Source organism: Ictidomys tridecemlineatus, chromosome 5 (assembly GCF_052094955.1).
Source record: "Ictidomys tridecemlineatus isolate mIctTri1 chromosome 5, mIctTri1.hap1, whole genome shotgun sequence".
Taxonomy (NCBI): Eukaryota; Metazoa; Chordata; class Mammalia; order Rodentia; family Sciuridae; genus Ictidomys; species Ictidomys tridecemlineatus.
The window spans coordinates 6,337,288-6,359,057 of record NC_135481.1 but is presented as its reverse complement, the minus strand read 5'-3'; the positions used below and the strand labels follow the sequence as shown (position 1 = coordinate 6,359,057).

At 47.8% G+C, this 21,770-nt stretch overlaps 1 protein-coding gene across 1 annotated transcript; it reads right to left on the bottom strand.

The window, feature by feature from the left end:
* Positions 1-786: 786 nt before the first annotated feature.
* On the bottom strand, positions 787-21,697 carry Ctsh (cathepsin H). The gene is made up of 12 exons (XM_005316867.5): positions 21,537-21,697; positions 17,437-17,468; positions 16,804-16,909; positions 15,546-15,616; positions 14,753-14,857; positions 12,250-12,336; positions 11,356-11,411; positions 8,166-8,247; positions 6,958-7,026; positions 4,267-4,373; positions 2,183-2,308; positions 787-1,235 (listed from the first exon to the last, which is right to left on the bottom strand). Exons 1-12 carry the CDS (start codon positions 21,625-21,627, stop codon positions 1,160-1,162), a joined length of 1,008 nt encoding a protein of 335 aa, XP_005316924.2. The 5' UTR covers positions 21,628-21,697; the 3' UTR covers positions 787-1,159.
* Positions 21,698-21,770: the final 73 nt, after the last annotated feature.

Here is a 21,770-nt window from a genome sequence, read left to right as displayed (position 1 = left end):
GACCCACATGTGAATTGTCTAAGCCTTGTCATGCACATAACATTTTTTCTTCCAAACAGTTTCAAAATTTTTGCTTTCCAGGAGGCCAAAGTAACATCAGGCAGGGCTTCAGTTATTAAGAAAGACTATGAAATGCAGGACAAAGAGCTGAGGTATAGGTCTGTAGAACTTCACAGGAAAGGAAGAGGAGGGCTGGTTTGGAGGTCACAGGAGCATTCAGGCATGTTCAAAGGGATTAGTAGCTGGGTATGGTGGTGCATGCCTGTAATCCCAGAGACTTGGAGACTTAGGCAGGAGGATTGGATTAGAGCCAGCCTCAGCAACTTAACAAGACCCTAAGCAACTTAGTGAGACCCTGCCTCAAAAATCAAAAATTTTAAAAAAAGGCTGGGGATGTGACTCAATGGTTAAGAACCCCTGGGTTCAATCTCTGGTACCCCAAAAGAAAAAGGATTAGTAAAGATGAAATGGGGCCCAGGGTCTTGAGGAGGGGTATGAAGCTGAGAGAAGGGAGGCCACACAGAGATGTACAGGCTTTCAGGCTGTTCTGGCTTTGCCAGATCCTGGCCCATTTCCTCCTCCCTCCCTCCTAAGGTGTAGGACAGTCAGAATTCCTAAATCTGCTCTTCTTCGTGCTGTGATGGACAGTATCACCGACATCCATACTGTGTTTCCAGCCAGAGACCAGGGCACCCTGCTGATACCTCCATCCTGGGAGACTGAGCCCTGAGGACCCAGTTTGAGAAGTGTCTGGTCCTGTATCCAGCACAGGCCTTGGCTCAGGGAGGTTGTCACTCGATGTTTATTGAAAAAAAGAATACAGAAAAGATAGTAGACTGAAGTGCTCTCTACATGTGGAAGTAGCCCCTCTTGAAAGAAAGAATATTCTCCATCCACATGGGTTTGAGTCAGTTAAAAACCACACCTAAGGCACATGGCTGGTGATGGTCATCACATCAAAAGATGTGAGTGGGCTTCTTGGGCAACGGAATTCTTCCTCCTTGTCTTTAGGTTTCCAGGCTCAGAACAGGAGTGAGGGTGAAAAATGGGGCCCTCTGGGTGGATCCCCCCAGAGCTTCCTCCAGGCAGGATTTCCATCAAACAGCGGGACACCAGTTCCTCTCCTTCTCCACCAACCGTCTCCACAGCTTTCTCTGGCTCACACCTGAGGGATGGGGTAGGAGGCACAGGCAGCCAGACCACACATGTTCTTCCCACGCTCAATGAGGAAGTACCTGGGCCGAGAGAGAGATCTTTCTAGAATGTCCTGCCACTCACCAAGACCTGACTCCAGGGATTAAGCCCTCTGAATTTATTCATGAAACAGTGGCATTGGGCTTTTTTTTTTTTTATCAACAAGAAATTACTGATGTAACCTTGTAAAAAATTTCTTTTTCCCTCTCCTTGGTCACCAAATGATCTCACTTTCTTATTCTGTCCATATCCTACTTCTTCCCAGAATTGCCTGTTGGCCCCCTTCCTAGCCCTGGCTAGGCCTTCACATCACCAGGACTCCTTGATTAAGGTAAGGACAGAAACTCCTTTTCAGAGGAATCTGAAAGGAGACACAGAGTCACATCAACATGCACAGACACCCAGGCCTCCTGGCTCCAACATTTTTTCCTTGAAGTAGGGACTGTCAAGTTCAGGGGCAAATTGTTGTCCTGATTTTTCAAAGCTGGACCCTCCCAAAGATTGGCTTGGTCCCAGCAGGGCTAAGCTGTTATCCCAGCAGTGGTTACTACTGAGGCTCTACTGAGCCAACTGGATTCCTATTACCTGTGTTAGTAGCTGGGGACCCAAGGGTAGAGGTCACATTCTCATGCTTCCCCCCCGGCCTGGCTAGGGCTTGGCTGAACAGCTCCTTTCTTAAAGCTGTAACTTTCTATTTATTTATTTATTTATTTACTTACCTACCTACCTACCTACCAATGAGTTACACCCTCAGCTCCCCTTTTTAAAATTTTTAATTTTGAGATAGGGTCTTGCTAACTTGCTGAGGCTGGCCTTGAACTTTATGGATCCTTCTGCCTCAGCCTCTGAAGTTGCTGGTATTACAGGTGTGTGCCACTGTACCCAGCCTGGAAGCCATGACTTTTGAGTTGGAAGAGATACCCACAAGGTCCTCCAACCTGAGCAACATGACCCCCACCCTGAACAATGGGACTGAGAAGCTACTTACCCATCCTTTCCCCAATGGGAGCCCCAAGAATTCTTCACGATCCAGTAGGGTATCCCATTCTTTTCTCCATACCCGACAGCCAGTACTGCATGGTTTACTTTATCTGGAGTTTTATGACAGGAAGTACTGGGAAGGAAATAAAAGAGAGTGGATACTATGGGAAGGACAGAAGCCACGGCTCAGTCACACCCAAGCATAGCTCTCCCCGTGTGCTAGGGCCATGTTTCCCACGGGAGGCCTATCAGGTGGAGAATGACTTCTCTTCACAGTGAGAGGGAATAGTTCTCAGTTCTTTCAGTCCTGCTGGTGCAAGGAGAGTCTCGGTGTGGCGCTGGCCCCTTTCCTCCAGTGTGATACCTTCTCTCCCACTAAAGAGGGAACAGTCCTCCTGCTGCACCTTCGGCAGCCAACAGTGTTGGACTAGAATTCAACACCACACCGTTTTACTACCAGTGCATTTATTTTCAAAGCTTCCCTGAGGAAATTCCAAGAATTCATGGGAAAGCTGCAGCGGTCACAGGTGGATTCTGCTAATGTGGAACTGAGGTTCGAGTACATATGGGCCAGGCCCCGGGCAGGTGCTGGGGTGCAAGCAGCAGGGTCCACCCTGCAGATGGGCAAAGAGGCTGCCTCTGAGCAGTGGACTGTGGGCTGACAGTGTGGAGCCCTAAAGAGGGACTCCAGCTCAGTGGGGTGGGGAGCAGGGGGGCCAGGAAGGCCTCCCTGAGGAAGCAGGGAACACCCATGAAACTTCAAACCCTTCCATGTGGCTGGGGTGGGGGTTGCAGGGGGAGCCAGGGGTAGGGAGGGAGATGTGACACACATGAATGTGGAGAAAAGGAAAGGGTCAGATTAGAAGGGTCCCCACAGCTGGGCTAAGACACTGAGCAAAGGGAGGCGCTGGAGTGCTTAGAGTTGGCATGTCAGAAGGTGGAACCTGGCTCCAAGTGGAGGAAGGGCCAGCATGTGTAGGGATATGTGTGGGGTAGGGGTGTGTGTCATGGTCAAGGACAAGCCAGTGAGGAGGCTGCTGGAAGGCGGGACATGATGGGCTGGGTGAGAGGAGATGGGAGGTGGATGGGAGGGGAGAGCCCAGAGGTGAGCAATGTTACAGGGACAGTGGGGACGACAGGAGGAGGGCTCACATGGCTCTGGCCTTCCTCCAGTGCAGCAACAGGGACGGGGCCCCTGCTGACTGGATGGAGACCTGGGCAGGAAGGGGCCAGAAGAGATATGCAGGCCCTGAGGTTTCCAAAGCCATCCAGGCTGGTATGTGGGGAGCTGGGTACGGGTCCAACCGTTCTCAGCAAACAGCTGGCCATGGAGCTACAGGAGTAGCTGAGAACTCAGAAGAGGGCTGACAGATAGCACTAACATTTTAGGGTGCCTGGAAAACGAGGGGACATGAAGGACTCTGGGGAGCAGGCAGAAGGTGGCTAGAGACACACACTGAACTCACTGCACAAAACAGGCAGGCTAAGAGGTGTGGGCAGGAGCAACCCTGCATGAGATGCCAAGGGGCCTGGCTTTCCCGGCACAGGATTCTGGTGCTTGAGAGCAGTTACTTTCTTATCCCTGTTCTATGTCTTCAAATTTTCTTTCTTTTTTTAAAATATATATATATTTTTAGTTGTAGATGGACATAATATCTTTGTTTGTTTGTTTATTTATTTATTTATTTTTATGTGGTCCTGAGGATCAAACTCAGCACCTCATACGTGCGAGACAAGCGCTCTGCCTCTGAGCTGCAGCCCCAGCCCTGTCTTTATATTTTTGAATGTGAGGTTTTTAACTGGGGTTTTTAACTTTCTTCCATAGATGAGGCTACCTCTCTGAGCTAGTGAGCACTGGCCCTCACCAGCCATGTGTCAGGGATCCCTTCTGATCTCTTCTCTGAGAGTCTGTGGTCCCCAACCCTGAGAGCTACATGGGGTCTAACTGAGGAAACATAAAATTCCCAGCATGGCAGATGTCATGAAATGGTCTGACCAGGAGTCTGGGCTGAGCCCAAGGCCCCTGTGCCAGGAGTGAGGAGGCCCCCCAGTTTGCTCCACCAGCCTTCTTGGCTCCTGGACCCAGCTCACCTGGAGTAGACACCACTTTTATACATCATGAAATCTTCAGTCACCTCAAAAGCAAAGCTCACGGGGTTGTATAGGGCCACAGCCTCCACCATTGCCTCCTCATCATTCTGCGGACAGACAGAGGATTGAGAGAAAGACAGCATGGTCTCTGTCACCTCCCCACCCCACTTTCAAAATATGGCCCTCTGACACAAGATAGGGGCAGGAGGTCAGACCAATATAGATGACCAGGAGGAAAGAAGAGGCAAAAATGCAGCCCCCAAGGGGCAGCCCCCTCTGTCCAGCAGAACCTTGTCCTTGGGCCCTGCCTCTTGTGCAGATTGCCAGGTTCCTTTGGTTTTCTATTGGCTTACACTCCTTCCTCCCCCAGCACGGGCTCCCCTGTGGCCTCCCCTCCCTTTGCTGGCTGAGTCTGTCTGGTCTTCTCCCCTACATCATACAGGACAGTGTGGACTTGCTCATCAGTCACTCCCAACTATTCACTGAGGCCAGGGGCTCTGAAGGCGGACATAGGTGTGACATACCCAGGCCTCCCTGAAAGCCATCCAATGGAGTTCTGCTGGTAGAACATAAGGTTCATAAACCAGGAACAGATAAGACCCAGACTGTGGTGGAGATGAGAGAGGACCAGCCAAGGGCTGTGTGCCTCCTCAGTGCCCTACCCCCTTCAATAGGAGGGTGAGGGTGGGGGGTGTCAAGGTGGCTTCCTGGAAGCTGTGGCTCCGGAACAGAGCTGCAGAGGCCAGGTGGGAGAGGCAGTTTGAAGCACTTGGAGAGCTTTCAACGACTCCCTATGCCCAGGCTGTCACCTCCCCACCCCCTTGCAACTCCATTAGCATCAGTGGGGTGGGGGATTCCTAGCTGCAAGAGTGTTTGAAGTGTCCCAGTTGGGAACAACTGGGTCAGAGTAAGTTAAGTTTAGGAGTTGAAATGAGGTTGGAGGCTATGTGAGCTGAGGCCAGGGCTCTGCAAAGGGAAGTGCAGGGGAGGACAGGCCCCCAGCTTCCCTCAGTCCAGGCTCCCTGGAGGTGTGGGCAGAGACCAGGCAGCAACAAGCAGCTTCCTTCCGCTACTGGAAGAGGCCTCACGACACCAGGCAGGTCAGGGAAGATCTGAGGCCAGTTGGACATGGGGCCTGTCCACATGAAGGTGGGCACCATTTCCACAGCTGCCCTGAGGGGACTGAACACAGGTCTGGCCAGCTTTTCAGGAACCTGAAGGTGTCACTGATGAGTCCTGGGGACTAGGCAAAAGGGATACTTTGAGCTCCTTGTTCACTTCTCAGTGGAATACTGTGGCTCTGCCTTGGTGGGTGTGTCAGACGAGCTGGCTATTAAACCCAGGGCACTCACCACTGAGCTACATCCCTATGATGCTCAGGTTCTGCACACCAGATCTGCCTACATCTTCATTCTTGTTCTGTTTTCTTGTCCTTTTATTTTTTTGAGACAGGGTCTCACTAAGTTGTTGAGGCTGGCCTCAAACTTGTGATCCTTTTGCTTCAGCTTCCCGAGTCACTGGGATTGCAGGTGTGCACCACCAGGCCCTGAGAACTGGCTCTTTTCTGAAGACAGTAACATCCTTATCCTGGGGTATGGGTTGTATGTGGTCAAAGCAATGAGCCCTGGTTCTGGAATGACATGATCTCAATTCAAATCCAGTTTCCAACTCCTAGCTCTATGGGCTGTGGGCACATCACTCTGATCTTCTGTTTCCTCATCTACAAAATGAAGATGAATAACAATATTCATCTTCTAGGGTTCTTTTGACTTTAACGGAGATAATGCATGTCTGGTTATTGGGTACAGCACCTTTAAGTGCTTCATAAATGTACACTGTCATTACTGCCTAGAGCTTGGCACGTGTTTCAAATGCATAGCTGCAGTTGTCATTACAAAGACATCATGTCTATGACCTGCATATATGTTTACTGGCACATGCCCCAACCCCTAAGGCTCTCATTTGTACAAATCACACCTGCCCACATCTATGAAGATATTTGATCACTCCTACACAATCCTCCCCTACTATATGCACCCTGGAGTCACGAGGGCCGTTCATTCACATTCAAGCATGTTCTTGCAAAAGCAGGGCACAGCTGCATTTCTCAATCCACTGGAGGTGAGGTGTGACTATGTAACTCATTTATTGCCATAATTGACTATTCTCTTTCCATCAGCCTGGGTCCTGTGGTGAGGTCAATAGGTCAGAATACAGTCCTGCCTATGCAAGAGACAGGTCACAGGAGTGAGACATACACTTTATGTAAGCCTTTCGGATTTGAGGCTGGTCATGACTGCAGCAGAACCTAGCTCATCCTGACTGACACACATTCATACTCCTCCTCAATCTCACACACACCCGTTCTGACATCATGCACATGGTCACACCCTCTTGTGCAAGGTGTGGATTATTGCTTGCATTTTACAGACAAGAAAACAGAACAAGAATGAAGATGTGGGCAGACCTGGTGTTCAGAACCTGAGCATCAGCCAGTCGGTGATTCCTTTTCCATCTTCCACCACCATCTTTCAGCACAGTTGAGTTAGAGTCAATGATAACTCAAACTCTTCAGTCAAAGTGACATACTGTCAGAGAGGCTGCCCTCCTGGGCCCACTGGCCACCTACAACTGTAGAGACCAGCCTCATCAGAATATATTCCCCAACTGAGAGAAGAGCCCAGTACTCACAAGTGTAATGTTGGCTACATCCTTGACAAATGCAATGGCCTTTTCTGGATGGAACTTGCACTTACTGTCCTGTTCAGGGCAGAAAGGGGCACAGAATATAAGTTAGGAGAGCCCTGGTCCAAGGCTGAGACTTCAGCCTCCATATATGCAGTTTGATAACATTTACTAGGTGTCCGAGGGCCTTGATGAGGGTGTCAGTTCAGTGTGAATTAGAGATATAACTGTCCTCAAGGAATTCAGAGTCTACGGGCAGGAAATAGCTCTGTGCTGGCTATGGGGAGAGAGGGACACACACAGTGCTTGGTGGGACACCAGGGAGGAGCCTGAGCCAGCCCAAGGAAGATCACAGAGAAATGGAGGCTGAGTAAGAGGGGAGGGGAGGGACCCTCAGTCCAGGAATCAGTGCTGACAAGAGGGAGCTGCAGAGCTAAGGTCACAGAGTAGGGAAGAGCAGGACTGTAGGGAGAGCAGGACCTTGTGGTTTAGAAACCAGCAAGTGGCTGGGCCTGAGCACAGGGTTTGTGAGGGGGAGGTAACAGGAGATAAGATTGGCTAGGGTGGGGGTGGGGAGGGCTCGAGGAGCCTCCTGAGAGTTCTGAACAAGGCAGGTGCATGTCAGAGCTGCATCTGAGGCCCAAGGGGAGGCCAGCCCAGTGACCCCATGAGGGAGACCAAGATCTGAGTGGGCAGTGGGGACACGGCATGGAACAAGGAAGCCTAAGTGAGAAGGTCTGTGATGGCCAGCAGCAGAGTAGGCCAGTCCCAGACAGGACCCCAGGTGGCCAATAGGTTCTGAGGAGGCTGGTGCTGCTCCTCGCTGAGAGGGGAAGCAAAGGAGGGGCTGTGGGTTTGGAAGAAAGACAAAGGGCTTGGCTGTGGCCAGCTTGGGCTAAGGTGATGGAAGGGGTGGCCCCTGGCGCACACAGCAGAGCAATGTAGAAGTAGCCTAGGAGAGCATGGTGGTCAGTATGAGAGACCGCCTGTGTGGACAGGAGGCAGGCCAGGAAAAACAGGGCAGGCAGGGTGGTGTGCGGAAGGGGTCCTGAGGAGGATGCTCAGGAAGCAGAGAGATAGTGCCACAGGGGTGGGGGTGACAAGAGGCCAGAGGGGAGTGCAAAGGGCTCAGACATTCTGGATCACAGCAAGAGGCTTGGGGGACAAGGTAGGAATGGAGATGGGAGAAGACAGCTGGGGCTACCTGGAATTACCTTGCCCAAGTAGGGGTAGGTGTCTTCTCCCATGATGCCCTTGTTGTACAGGATGTACTCGAAGGCCTGGCTGGGGAGGCCCCTGCAAAAAGCACACACAGGTAAGCCCAGGTAGAGCCACCCTGATGGATAGAGGTGGGGCCTGCAGAGCTGGAGCTTGTGTGATATTCACTGTGGCCTGGCTCACTGGGTCTTGGTGAGCGTGCCCTGGTGGCAGAGGAGGTCTCCTGAGAGGTCAGCAATGTTGCCCTACTTGCCTTGGCATAAAGCTTAGCAAACTCAGGTGAGTCCACTGGAGGTCCTGAGGAATGGGAAGTCCCTCAGGAAGACCTATGGGATCGCCCCAGTGCACCATCACCAAAAGCACCCTGCCTAAGGGGCAGCCATGTGAGGGGGGTGGTCCGCACATGACTGCCTGACCCTTGAGTGATGGGTGTTATTTCCCTGATTCAGCTCAGAGAGGCTGAACACCTTGCCCAGGGTCACAAAGCTGGAGTTAGGCTTTGGTTCCAAAGGTGAATCCTTTCTTCATCATGCCACCTCTCAGAGAAAATAAAAACTTAACTGCTGCCCAGCACTCCCCACTCTGATCCCTACTGTGTCTTCCTCTCCACAGCGTGTGCCACTGTGACCTGATCTATGACATGCTTACAGCCTGTCTGACCTGACCAGCTGAGTGTCAGCTCCAGTTCTGCAGAATGCTGTATCCCTGTGCCTGGATACACAGTCGGGCTTGATGGTAGCTAGTGCATGGATGAAGAAGAAAGTCCTGTTCCTTCACAAAGCAGGGCTGCAGCATGCCCAGGGTTCAGCGTGTTAGGGTGGTATGAAGTTAACCAGAGGAAAGAGATCAAAATGAGACTGAGCATGATGGTGCTGTGGCAGGCAGTGATGTCAACATCGCTGACCTCTCAGGAGACCTCCTCTGCCACTAGGGCATGCTCATCAGGAACCAGTGAGCCAGGCCACAGCAAATATTACACAAAAGGCACAGCCCTTTGCAGGAGGCTTGGTGTTAGTTGCTGCCAAAGCAGATAGTGGGGCAAGAGGTAAATGGATCAAGGACTTAGGAATAAGACCAGGGAACCCATGCCTAATAGAAGAAAAAGTAGGCCCAAATCTTCATCATGTTGGATTAGACTCTGACTTCCTTAACAAGACTCCTAAAGCTCAAGAAATAAAATCAAGAATCAATAAATGAGATGGAGGGCTGGGGATGTGGCTCAAGCGGTAGCGTGCTCGCCTGGCATGCGTGCGGCCCGGGTTTGATCCTCAGTACCACATACAAACAAAGATGTTGTGTCCGCGAGAACTAAAAAATAAATAAATATTAAAAAATTCTCTCTCTCTCTCTCCTCTCTCACTCTCTCTTTAAAAAAAAATAAATGAGATGGATTCAAACTGAAAAGCTTATTCTTAGCAAAAGAAAAAAATCAGTGAGATAAAGAGAGAGTCTAAGGAATGGGAACAAATTTTTACCACATGCACATCAGATAGAGCACTAATCTCCAGGATTCATAAAGAACTCAAAAATCTTAACACCAAAAAACCAAATAACCCAATCAATAAATGGGCCAAGGCACTGATCAGACACTTCTTAGAAGATGATATATAATCAACAAATATATGAAAAAATATATAAAAACATCTCTAGCAATTAGAGAAATGCAAATCAAAACTACTGTAAGATTTCATCTCACGCCAGTCAGAATGGCAGCTATTAAGAATAGAGGCAACAATAAGTGTTGGCGAGGATGTGGGGGAAAGGCACACTCTTACATTGCTGGTGGGACTGCAACAAATCTGGAAAGCAGTATGGAGATTCCTTAGAAAACTTTGAATGGAACCACCATTTGACATAGCTATCCCATTTTTCTGAGTATACCCAAAGGATTTAAAATCAGCATACTACAGTAATGCAGCCACATTGATGTTTACAGCAGCTATTGAACTAAAATGTGAAACCAACCTAGAAGCCCTCCAATAGATGAATGGATAAAGAAACTGTGGTATATATACACAATGGAATATTACTCAGTATTGAAAGAGAATAAAATCATGGCACTTGCAGGTAAATGGACGGAGTTGGAGAATATCATGCTAAGCGAAGTAAACCAATCCCAAAAAACCAAAGGCCGAATGTTTCCTCTGATAAGTGGATGCTGATCCATAATGGGGGTGGGGGTGGGAGCATGGGAGGAATGGAGGAGCTTTGGATATGGCAAAGGAGGGGGAGGAGAAGGGAGGGGGCATGGGAGTAGGAAAGATGGTGGAATGAAACGGCCATCATTACCCTAAGTACATGTATGAAGACACGAATGGTGTAACTGTACTTTGTGAACAACCAGATAAATGAAAAATTATGCTCCATATGTGTACTATGAATTGAAATGCATTCTGCTATCATGTATAACAAATTAGAACAAATAAATAAATTAATTAATTAAAAAGATGTGTTCCCATAGGGAAAGAAGTGCCAATGTGGTGGGGCTGAGGCCTGAAGAGAGATGCACCATGGGTGAGCAGGCAGACGGGCAGGCAGTCTGGGCTGGGAGCTTCCCTACCGGCCCCAAGGGCCTGGCTTTATGCATATTATGTTCTGGGAAAGCTGAACAGTCCCACATAAATATCTCAGAGCATAACACAGTGGAGAAAGAGATGAAGCTGAGAGTCATTGTAGAAATGGGAGGAAATTCCTAACAACCCGTTGTAGGGATGAGCCAGGAAAGCAGGCCCAGTGGAGGTACAGCTCCCTGCATGGACACATTGCCCTGGTGAACAAAGCTCCCTCACAGGCCAGTGAGCTAGGGCATCTAGCACTTCAGAGGACCTGTCTAAAGGCCAAACAGCTGTCTGTGTATGGATCTCCTTTCTGGAGGATGATGTATAACAATATTTTCTCGCTCCTTTGGCCACTTGCCCAAGAGGCTTTTGTGACTAGTGAGGCTGACTATGCTCGGAGAGAGCCAGGTAAGTTGGTGGAGAGAGGACGGATTTCAGAACTAGACAGGCCTGGGCTCTGATTGTAGCTCTGCTCAGATTGGCTGTGAGACCCTGGCAGTGTAAGGTGACCTTCCTCACTGCATGACGGACGGGGTTGTGTGACGCGGGGACAGCACATGCTAGATTTGATAGCAGTGATCAGTGGGAGCTGAGAAGGGGTTCCAGGCCCTCCTGGTTGAGGACTTACCCTTGGCAGCCATGGTTGTTGAAATTCTGGGCACAGTCCACCAGCTGCTGCTCTGCCTACAGAAAGGAGCACAAATCCAGTGAGCCCAAGGCCAAGAGGCTATGGAGGCTTTGGCATGAGGTGCCAGGTCTCCTGATCTTTGTCCAATTTTCACTGTGTCAAGATGACCAGATTACAAACTCCCCAAGGGCAGGACAATCTCTGCAATGTCAGCTCAGCAGGTGGCACATGTCAGGAGGGGCTCAGGAGCTGCCTGGCAATCAAGTAGGCACGTGAGAGGCAGGGAGCAGGCACTTCGTGGCCCAAGCCCCTGCTCTGCAGGCATGCACACAGTGGGATCACAGGGGCTCATGGGGGAGGGTGCTGGGGGAGCGGGGCAGAGCTAGTCAGAGACCCAGCCCCACCTTTCCTTGACTTGGGCCTTCATGCCTTGATGGTCTCGCCCTACACTTTCCCTCTTCCCCATGGGGGGGGGGACTGGGACAGCTTCCTCAGAGCTTATCACCTCTCACTGTTTGGGGTCAAGGGATAGATATGTTGGTAGTTGCTCTTCCCACTTAAGACAACAGAGGCAGCTTAGGAAGGCATAAAGCTCCTACAGGACTGTCTCCCAGGCAAGCTCTGCTTTTCTAAGCCCATCTTTGGTGACTGTCAAAGTAAGGAACCTGAGGAACACACAGAAGCACCCAGGAGTGAGCCTGCCACAGTTCCCTCAATAAGCCTCATTCTTTCCAGGAAAAAGTATTATTTGAAATTCTCATGTCAAACGTCCACAGGCTGCAACACCTAAGGTCCAACTGAAATAGCTCGGAAGGAGGCTGAAGGCCCAGGCACGGCCTCCAGCCCAGGCTGGGGGCGTCCTCCATAGGACTTAGCCCAAGGCTGACTTCTTACCAAAGACAGCATCTTCCCACTGGCGATGGCCACCGCAGACTCCAGGGCCCCTGTGGTGGAGAAAGTCCAGCAACTGCCACAGGCACCCTAGAGAGGCCAAGAGGGCAGAGGAAGTCAGCAACTGGAATACCACAAGAAGGCCCTGCTTCCTCCACTCACCCCTGTGGAATGCCCCAGGCCCTGAATGCCTTTGTAATTTACAGAGCCCTGCTCCAGGTTTGTCCAGCCTGAGCCTCAGAAGTCCTGAGAGGCAACCAAGCCTCATCGAGAAGCAGCAGTTCTGACTGGCACCACAGACTCTCAGTCTGGGCCACTCCTCTTATTGATCCATCCCTGCCATCTTCCAGGGCTGGGAGCCCCTTCCTGACCCCGCTCTACAGACTTCTGGCTTTCCTACTTTGGAGTCTTTTGCTGGCTCCTCTTCTCCATACTGTTTCCCAGCAAAGGGAGTCACTAAAGTTCTGTTTCTAGAACCTTCACCTATTCACCACCAATCTCATTCCACCTAGAGTCAGTTAACTAACTGTTTAACAACAGTTTCCTAAATTGTAGCTTCAGTCTCGACCTTTATCTAGGCCTACAGATCAAACTGACTTCCAGATAGACCTACTGGGGTGCTCCTGACATCTTAGGCAGGCTCTGGGGATCCTGCCCTACACATCACTCGAGTCGTCCTCTGCCACATTCATTGCTGCACCCCCAGGATGACTTGAGGGTTGGCTGTCTGCACTAGTGCCAGGCTGCTTGGTTCAGATCATAGTTTTGCCTCACACTAGCTGTGTAAGCCAGGCCAGTGACTTCCCCCACAGAACCTGTTTCTTCATTTGTAAAATGGAAGGTGCTAGATAAGGTCATGCAGCTACCCATTGGACTTAATAATGTTCATGGTGGTTATTATTTTCCTCTCAGGCTCATTTTTGTCTCTTCCTCTTCTTATTGGTTCTATGTTTCACATCCTACTTATGAAATTTCTCTTAAACTCCCTTCCTCCTGTCCATGTCATTGCCCCAATTTGGTCCTCATGACCTGTCTCCCTGGAAAAAGCTGTCACACTGGCCTCCCCCTCTAGTCTCATCCTCTCAGAGCTTTCCTTACACAGGAAGAGCTGGTCAGAGTGTCCTTGAGATGTTCAAAGAGGCGGGTTTGGACACACAGGGGGTGACCTTGTTCATTGCTGAAGGAAACACAGCAGGGCTTGGATTAGGCACAGAAGCCTGGTTTTGAGTTGCCTCTCACTTATCTTGGGCCTTGAACAAGCCACCCTCCCGCTCAGTTTCCTTCTCTGTAAAGTGACATCCCTCAAGGGGGCTGCTGAGCTAACAATGAATGCTGTAGCTGCTGTTTGGAATGACCTTGTTCCTGCCCCCTTAACCTGTGCCTAGAGGCCCAGGATCTGCTGATAGGAACAATCTGAACATTCTTGGTGGACCTCCCCTTCCATCTGCCCAAATGGTGAGCAGGAGTAGGTTTCCACACCAAATACTTGTTGTTCTGAATTGTCCTGAGATTCTCCAGAGGTCTTGGAGAAAGAGCTGCCACTGGTCATGAAGCTGAAGGCAGGCTTTTTTCTACTGCAGGCTGGGAGGGGAGATTGGTTTTGGCTTACAGGGGGCTGGTTTAAACAACCAGTTCACTTGGCAGGCTGCAGGACATGGTGAGCTTGGGAGGATGTGGAGTTCCTCCACATGACAGACTTGGAAAGTGAAAAACATTTCCCTTAGTAAGTTTCAGTGGAAAGTCAAGAGTTGCCTGAAAGAAAGACTTAACCTTGTATTTCCTGGAATCGAGGAGTTAGCATTCCTCTGAAGAGGGCCACTGCCCTGCTACTTTGAGGGGAAGGGCATGGGTAGGCAGACAGCAGAGGAGAGTTGGGTTGGGACTCCAGAAGAGAGCATGTGCAAGTTGGGGGAAGGGAGGGGGTATGCCCAGCCCAGTCCACTGGGCCCCAGGGGATGCTCTGCCCCACAGAAAGACCACCTCTGCTGTGGCCAGAGAACACCCAGGAAATGCTGGGTTTCATTCAGCTCACTGACCACCTGGAACCACCCAAAAGAGATAGGCATTCAGGGGAGGGGCTGCAGCCTGATGCCTTGAGGAATAGCTGCAGAACAGGAGGAGAAGATACATGGTGGTAGGAATGGAGTCACAATGTCCAATCTCTGTTGGGCACAGGGAACAAAATGTTTTGAGTGACTCCAAAGGACAGACCTGGGACACACAGGGGAGTGTGTGTTGCGCGCATGTGCTCACATGTGTGGGAGTAAACTTTAGCCCAATGAAGGAACATTTTCAGAGCAGCTCCATGAGTAACAACCTCCAGAGCAGCTTATATGAGTAACAACCTCCCCAGCCTTGCAGAGGAACAGACCTGGAGAGATGGTGAGGAAAAAGTAGAGGTGGGAATAAGCTTGAGTGGTTTTGTGGTTTCTCTGAGTTTTCCGTCCAGGAATATTGTCTATGAATGTGGCTTTTTTGGGGAAAGGTTGGGGATTGCCGTGCATACCTGATTTTTTACTGGTGAGACAAAATTTCCTTTTTTCCGCCAGTCCATAGAGGTTGGGTAGGGGCCAGTACCCCGAAGGTAATTACTTTTGGTGGCTGAGCAATTCTGGAACAAACAAATACATTATATTCAGGTAAAAAAAAAATCCCTTTTGTCAAAAAAAATAATGTAATTAAAATGAAATCATCAAGACGAGTGAGAAAGGCTATCACTGTGAGAACTGTCCCTCCCCTGTCTACAGGTACCAAATACTGAATGATATGTTCACTCTAGAGCCCAGGTTTGAGGAATTAGGAAAGGGTAGCAGATTTAGCAAATAAAAATATACCTTAACTCATTCAATTTGAATACCAGGTATAAAATTAGTTTCCCTTAATATCTTGTAAGTATGTTCCTTGCAATATTTAGAATATACTAAGGGCTCAGCTTGCTAAGGTGAGGTCAGAGATAAACCCTCTGGCTTCCTCAAAAAATATTGGGATGCCCCCAGCAATGGCTTAGAGGTGGACTGAATCTAGCTGGAAGCAGAACAGGTTAAAAACTTATTCCAAAGGTTTGAATGAAAAGATTTGCCAGGTGTGGTGGTGCATGCTACCCAGCTGACTCAGGAGGATCACAAGTTGAAGGCCAGCTTCAGCAATTTAGTGAGTTCCTGTCTCAAAACTAAAAATAAAAAGGGCTAGGGATATAGCTCAGTGGTAGTGTGGCCCTGAGTTCAATCTCCAGTACCACTGGGGGTGGGGGGAAAGGGAAAGAAAGAAATCAAGATTTGTTTGCAATGAATTATACCTACCTGCGGCTCTGACCAAAGATATTTTTGTTTTATCTCAGCAAAGCTCATGTCTGAAAATTGGTTCAGTGCCACTGAAAAAGAGAGGGAAAACCAAAACCAAACCAAACCAAACCAAAACAAAACAAAAAAACAAACAAAAAAAAAAAAAGAAAGAAATCAACCAAAATGAAGTAGAAAAACTTAGTGAGTCATTACTAAAGAAACAAAAAATAAAGAAACTTCTTCACTTGTGTTCTATTTTTGGTTGTTGCAACTTAAGTCCTTCAAAATTTTAAATTTAATATGATCCAATATAATAAGGGCAATGCTCCCTGTGCTTCAGAACCATTGGGGGAGCTTTACAACAGTATAGGTGTCTGGGCTGCACTCCAGAGATGCTGATGGACGCAGCTGGTCTAGGCCGGGGCCTGGGCACCCACGTTTTTAGATAGCCCACAGGTGAATATGATGGAGAACCACTACACCTGTGCAAATGCTTGCCCACCTGTGCCACAAGCAGTCTTCATAGCTGCCCAGGGAGGGGTGCATGGTCATCTGTACTGACAGCTCATGTTCAGCATCAGCCCCCAACCCACTGCAAAGTCACACGCTAGTACGGGACAGCTCCTGAGCCCAATATGGCTGAACTGCCACCATTTCTCAGAACCCCAGTAAAACTATCTGAATGTGTGTGCATTTCTAGTGATACAAACATGTAGTGAAGGATGTCCCTAAAGGCGGCCCATGAGCTCAGAGCAGTCTCTGAGAGACACTGCCCCTGACAGCTCTGGGTCTCTGGGATGGACCCTCAGATGGCAGGAATAGAGCAGAGGCTTCTTCTCTAGAGTCTCCTGTAAATTTCACACTACCTAGAGGGTACTAGCATTTCCCTAAATTTACAACTCTGTGTTTCTTTTTTTTTTTTTTACAGAGAGAATTTTTTAATATTTATTTTCTAGTTTTCGGTGGACACAACATCTTTGTTTGTATGTGGTGCTGAGGACCAAACCCGGGCCGCACGCATGCCAGGCGAGAGCGCTACCGCTTGAGCCACATCCCCAGCCCACAACTCTGTGTTTCATAGACAATAACAGTAAAGTCACAGTCTCAGGCTGGCCAAGGTTGGCCTCAGGGCCTGGGTATCAGCTCCCCACATCTCCTCATCATACCCTCTAATGACTATTATCAGCCTGTGTCACAAATGCTTTCTTTCCAGATCTGAGATGCTCCCTCCCGGCCTCCCTCTGGAGAAGCCTGAAGGAAAGGCACCCCAGAGTACTTTTAAATGTGTGGTTCCTATTGTTGTGGGCGTCGATCTTCCTCCAGTTGCTGACAAATGTCTGCAGCCTGTGGTGGTACTCCTCTGAGCTGTATTTCTTTTGGTGCTAAAAACAAAACAAAACAAAACAAAAAACATTAACAATAAGTCATGGAAACAGGATGCATGAAGGAGATTTCTTGTTTTCTGAAAGGAGGAATGGAGGTTTTCTTTCTGCCAAGATTCTCAGGACAAATCTTGTATCAGTGGGTGGCACTGGGTCTCTACTATCAAAATCAGTAAGTTACTGATGGCAAAAATCACCATTTTTCAAAAGTTTTTACACTAGTATTCTCCACCTGATTTTGCAGCCACTGTGCAAGGTGCTCTGAATACAAAAATAAATAAATAATGGAAGTGAATTTCAAGGTTTGAAAGGCTGCCAGCCATGTCTGTGACTAGGGACCATTGTTTGGAAGGAGTTTACTTAACTGCATCTTTGCTAGTGTTCAGCCAATCTGAACTCTGGAAAGACCCAGGGTGGGTTGAATGTGGAAAATCCCTCTGTATCGTTTCAAATCTGGTACAGTTTGGTTTAATAACAGGAAACTTTGTGAAATGAAAAACTTTAGAAAGAAGAAGTTGGGTACTGACCTGTACCATCCATGACTTAAAATGAAACTTCTCTGTAAAAGGAAAAAAAAAAAATTAGGTCTGGGCCTCTTGGTAATGTTGAGTTTAGAGCCAACTAGAACATTTTAGAACTGATTTGCATTTTAGAAAACTATGCTATATTTAAAATACCAAAAGTGATAAGATCTAATGCTGAATCCAAAAGGAACTCAAACTCTTTCTGCTTTGTATCCCAAATTAATTTTTTTTTTCTTTTCTCCTTTTTTTTTTTTTCAGTGCTGTGGAAGAATCTCAGGGCCTCACATATGCTGGGCAAGTATTCCACCAGAGTTACATCTCCAGACTCCCAAATTAAATTTGAAAAACAATATACTTTATTATTTTTTTTTTGTTAAAATGAAGATTACGCTATATTTTATTTTCAGAGAAGGAAATACTCAATGGCTAGCCTTCTAAAATAAATATATAAATTTATTGTAATTACAAATAATGTTCCTGCATTATTCTTCACTTTATGAGTTGATGCTAAAATTCATACAAAGAATACATGGTCAAGTATATCCAGACTTCATTATTTTTTTAAAATGTAGCTGGGGATGGCACCTAGGCCTCGCCCATGCTAAGTACTCCACTAAATTTCCCCCCAAATGATACACTTTTAATCATCGTTTATTTTTAATCACTGATAAACTTTTAATCATTGACACAGTTAAAAATTAGGATAAGTGTTTATCCTGGGTGGACTGTGAGCTATTTCTTATCATGCCGGCAATGTTTGGCAACGTTCTATTGCTTCATCAGAGTGCAGGTCATGCAAGATGTCTCAATTGTGAAAACTAATTGAAACGCATGCATAATGATTTGTGCACTTTTCTGTATGATATTATATTTCAATAAGAAGTTAATTAAAAACCCTATGCCCAAAGGGTCAGCACATGCTTTCTCAAGGGGGATAGACAGGAAATATTTTAGGCTTTGCAATCCATAAGGTCTCTGTCACAACTATTTATCTCATCTTTGTACCTTAAAAGAAGCCATAGGCAATGGGAAAATTAATGGGTCTAAAAAACTTTACAAAACAATAAAATATATAGTTTCACAGGAGGTGGGGATATAGCTCAGTGGTAGAGTGCTTGCTTGCCTAGCATGCATGTGGCCCTGGGTTCAATCCTCGGTACTGCAAAAAAAGGAAGAAAAAACAAAAACCCCACTGTTACATCATTCTTTTAAAGCTAGCCAATAAAATCCATATGCCTTGGGAGTTTGCTACTTACCATCAATAATATAAACAAACTTTTCTATAAGAATTGGATATTTTACATAGTTTCTTTTTCTCATTGAATGTCTATCTTTCCACTTTACAGTATTTTACCCTAAAGAAACATTTTTATTTTGAGTACTTTTAATATTTGAGTATTCTATTTTGCAACAACAAAATATATCAATTTAAATTTTTTTATTTCCTGAATATTATAAAAAATTTATTCTTTTTTAAAAGTTTTTTTAATATTTATTTTTTAGTTTTTGGCGGACACAACATCTTTGTTTGTATGTGGTGCTGAGGATCGAACCTGGGCCTCACACATGCCAGGCGAGTGCGCTACCACTTGAGCCACATCCCCAGCCTCGTAAAAAATTTATTCTTGATTGAATAATCATAGGGATTATGAGTACCCCAACTGATTAGATTTTCAAATATATTATACATTGTTTAATCTAAAAAGTAAAAAAATCTTTTGGAAATGTATTTCTTAATGAGATAAACTTTCATTACTTCTTCCTCCTCATGGATTAAATATTTGTGACTATTATCTACTGCTTGAGACAGGGTTCAACATTAATTCTGGTCTCGTTATTTTTGAAGTCAAAGGGATGGAAAGTCCTGATCAAATAAGCAGCTGGGAAAGAAAGGCAGAATCCTCCCTTCTTCACTTCAGTTTCCTTAAGAAATGAAGAACACCAAACTTGAAAGATTTGTGGCCATTTGTCTTTTTGTTTGCTACATCCAAGGGTTGGGCTTCAGGACAAATGCCTTTAGATGCTTTTCTTCAATTTTTGCAAAGGAGACATCTGGAAGTAAAGGGTCCGGAAACTGACTCCTTGAAACTGAATCCATCTGTGTTGATATCACTTGAAACAGCCTCTGTGTTCCCCTAGGAATTCACACCCCAGTTTGAAGGTCAGTGCTGCACAGCATTTAGATTTCTCTCTGTGGATTTCAGAGCTATTCCAGAAACCATTGTCCCTGAGAAAGAAAATGCATATTTCCCCACACATGTCCTACTTAGGGTTTCAGGGATCTACATCCTGGTTATGGGCTCTGCTTGCAGTTGGGGCCTTCAGAGAAAACAGAGCTCAATTCAGGACCACCATCTGCAGCAGGATGGAGTTCAGATTACTGACCTGTGCCTCAGGCAGATTTCAAAAGTAATTAGCAGGTGTGAAAAACCCCTAGGCTACTTTTCATTCTTAGGAAGTCAAGAAAATGCAGAACCTTAAGACAGGGCCAGAAAGATCAGCTGATAACCATGTCTCAATTTTACACAGATCCATTCCAACTCCCTTACCACTTTTCAAACAAGTATCATTATATGTGTCCTGCCTGGGAAGGATCCACAGCAGGAGTCAGGAAATCACAGCCTGCCACCTGTTTTTGTAAGCCCAGGAGTTTCAATGGCTTTTTATACTTTTAACCTGTTGATGAGGGTAGGGAAAGAACAGTGATATTTTGTACCATCTGAAGTTATTTTTTTAATCTTTTGAATTTTTAAATTTGTTCTTTTAAGTATACAGGACAATAGAATGTATTTGACATATTATACATACATAGAGTATAACTTCCCATTCTTGTGGTTGTACATGGCGTGGAGTTTCACTGGTCATGTATTCATATAAAAACATAGGAAAGTTACATCATTCTGTCTTTCTTATTCATTCTGTCTTTCTTATTCCCCTCCCCCTCCCTTCCCTTCATTCCCCTTTGTCTAATCCAATGAACTTCTATTCTTTCCTCCTGCACCTGAAAATCTTTTGAAATTCGGCTCAGCATCCATAAATGTTTATTAGAGCATAATCATGCTCACTCATTTACATTCTGTATGTGGCTGTTTTTTGACCTAGAACGCAGAGTTAAATGGTTGTTACAGAGACCAAATGACCCACAAAGCTAAAATATTTACTAGCTGGTCTTTCACAGAAAAAGTGTGCCAAGCCCTGCTTGAGAGTTAACTGCTTTTCTGTGCCAGCACTCCTCTACACAGGCCGCCTGCCAAAGAAAACCAAAGCCCTCTGCCGGGAAGCAGCTGGGTTTCCCTTAGGTGAGGACTGACCTGGAGCTGTGTGCCCGCTTGAGCTTCCACTTATAAATAGGCAGGAAGGAATGAGGAGATTCTGACCAGGCAAGATTGAGCCTGGGTGATCTTTGTCCCATTCCCAAGCTGGTCCTTGGCTACTCATCTCTGTCCCAGGGTGAAGGGGGCAGGTGGGTTTGTAAGCTCAGAGCCTGTGGACTGAGGCTGGGGCCAAGGGCAGCAGGGAAGGAGGAGGGCTAAAAGGAGGGGTGCAAGAGCAGCAGGATGCTGGTACAGTCGCAGCCCACCAGACACCATAGGATTAGGGGTCAAAGTGGACTAGGTGCTGCTGTAGCAGGAGTCACACCTCCACACAGCTCATTCCAACCCATTTTACAGATGAACTTTCAAGGCACCTTTGGGGATCCCCTATGTCTATGGGAAAGCCGCTAGAAAAGGCTGGAAAACCCCGCTTGCCTGTGGCAGGAGCACTTCAGAGTCCTCTGTGTCCCCAGTTGCCCCCGTTGGCGGGTGGAGGGCAGAAAGGCTGCGGGTTTCTTTGGTAGTCTAGGCTTTGACGCCGCCTGGGCAAGGGGAACCCTGGCCACACAGCCCATCTGTTCCTTTGGTCATGGAAGACACTCACCCTCCGAGACCACCTGTCTCCCGCCCTGCGGGAGGCCACCGCTTCACCCCTCCCTGATCCCAACACGCACAGCCAGAATCTGGGCCCTGTGGAACGCTCAGTGCCCCACCGCCCCCAAGTTCGGCGAGTTCTCGGGAGCGCGGAGTCTGGGACCCTCCAGCCCCTCGGCCGCGGCCCGGGCATACCTAAGGAGTTCACGGACAGCGCGGCGGCAGCGCGGGCAGGGGCGCCCAGGAGCCAAGCCCAGGCGCAGAGCAGCGGCAGCACGGCCCTCATCGCGGCGGCGCGGCGCGGCTGTGGCTCCAGGACCGGGAGGTGGCGGCCAGGGCTAAGGTCCCGGAGGCGGCGGGGCGGGGCGAGGCGGCGGGCGGGGCGGCACTGCAGGACCCAGTCCCTCGGCCGGCTCGCGGGAGGCGGGG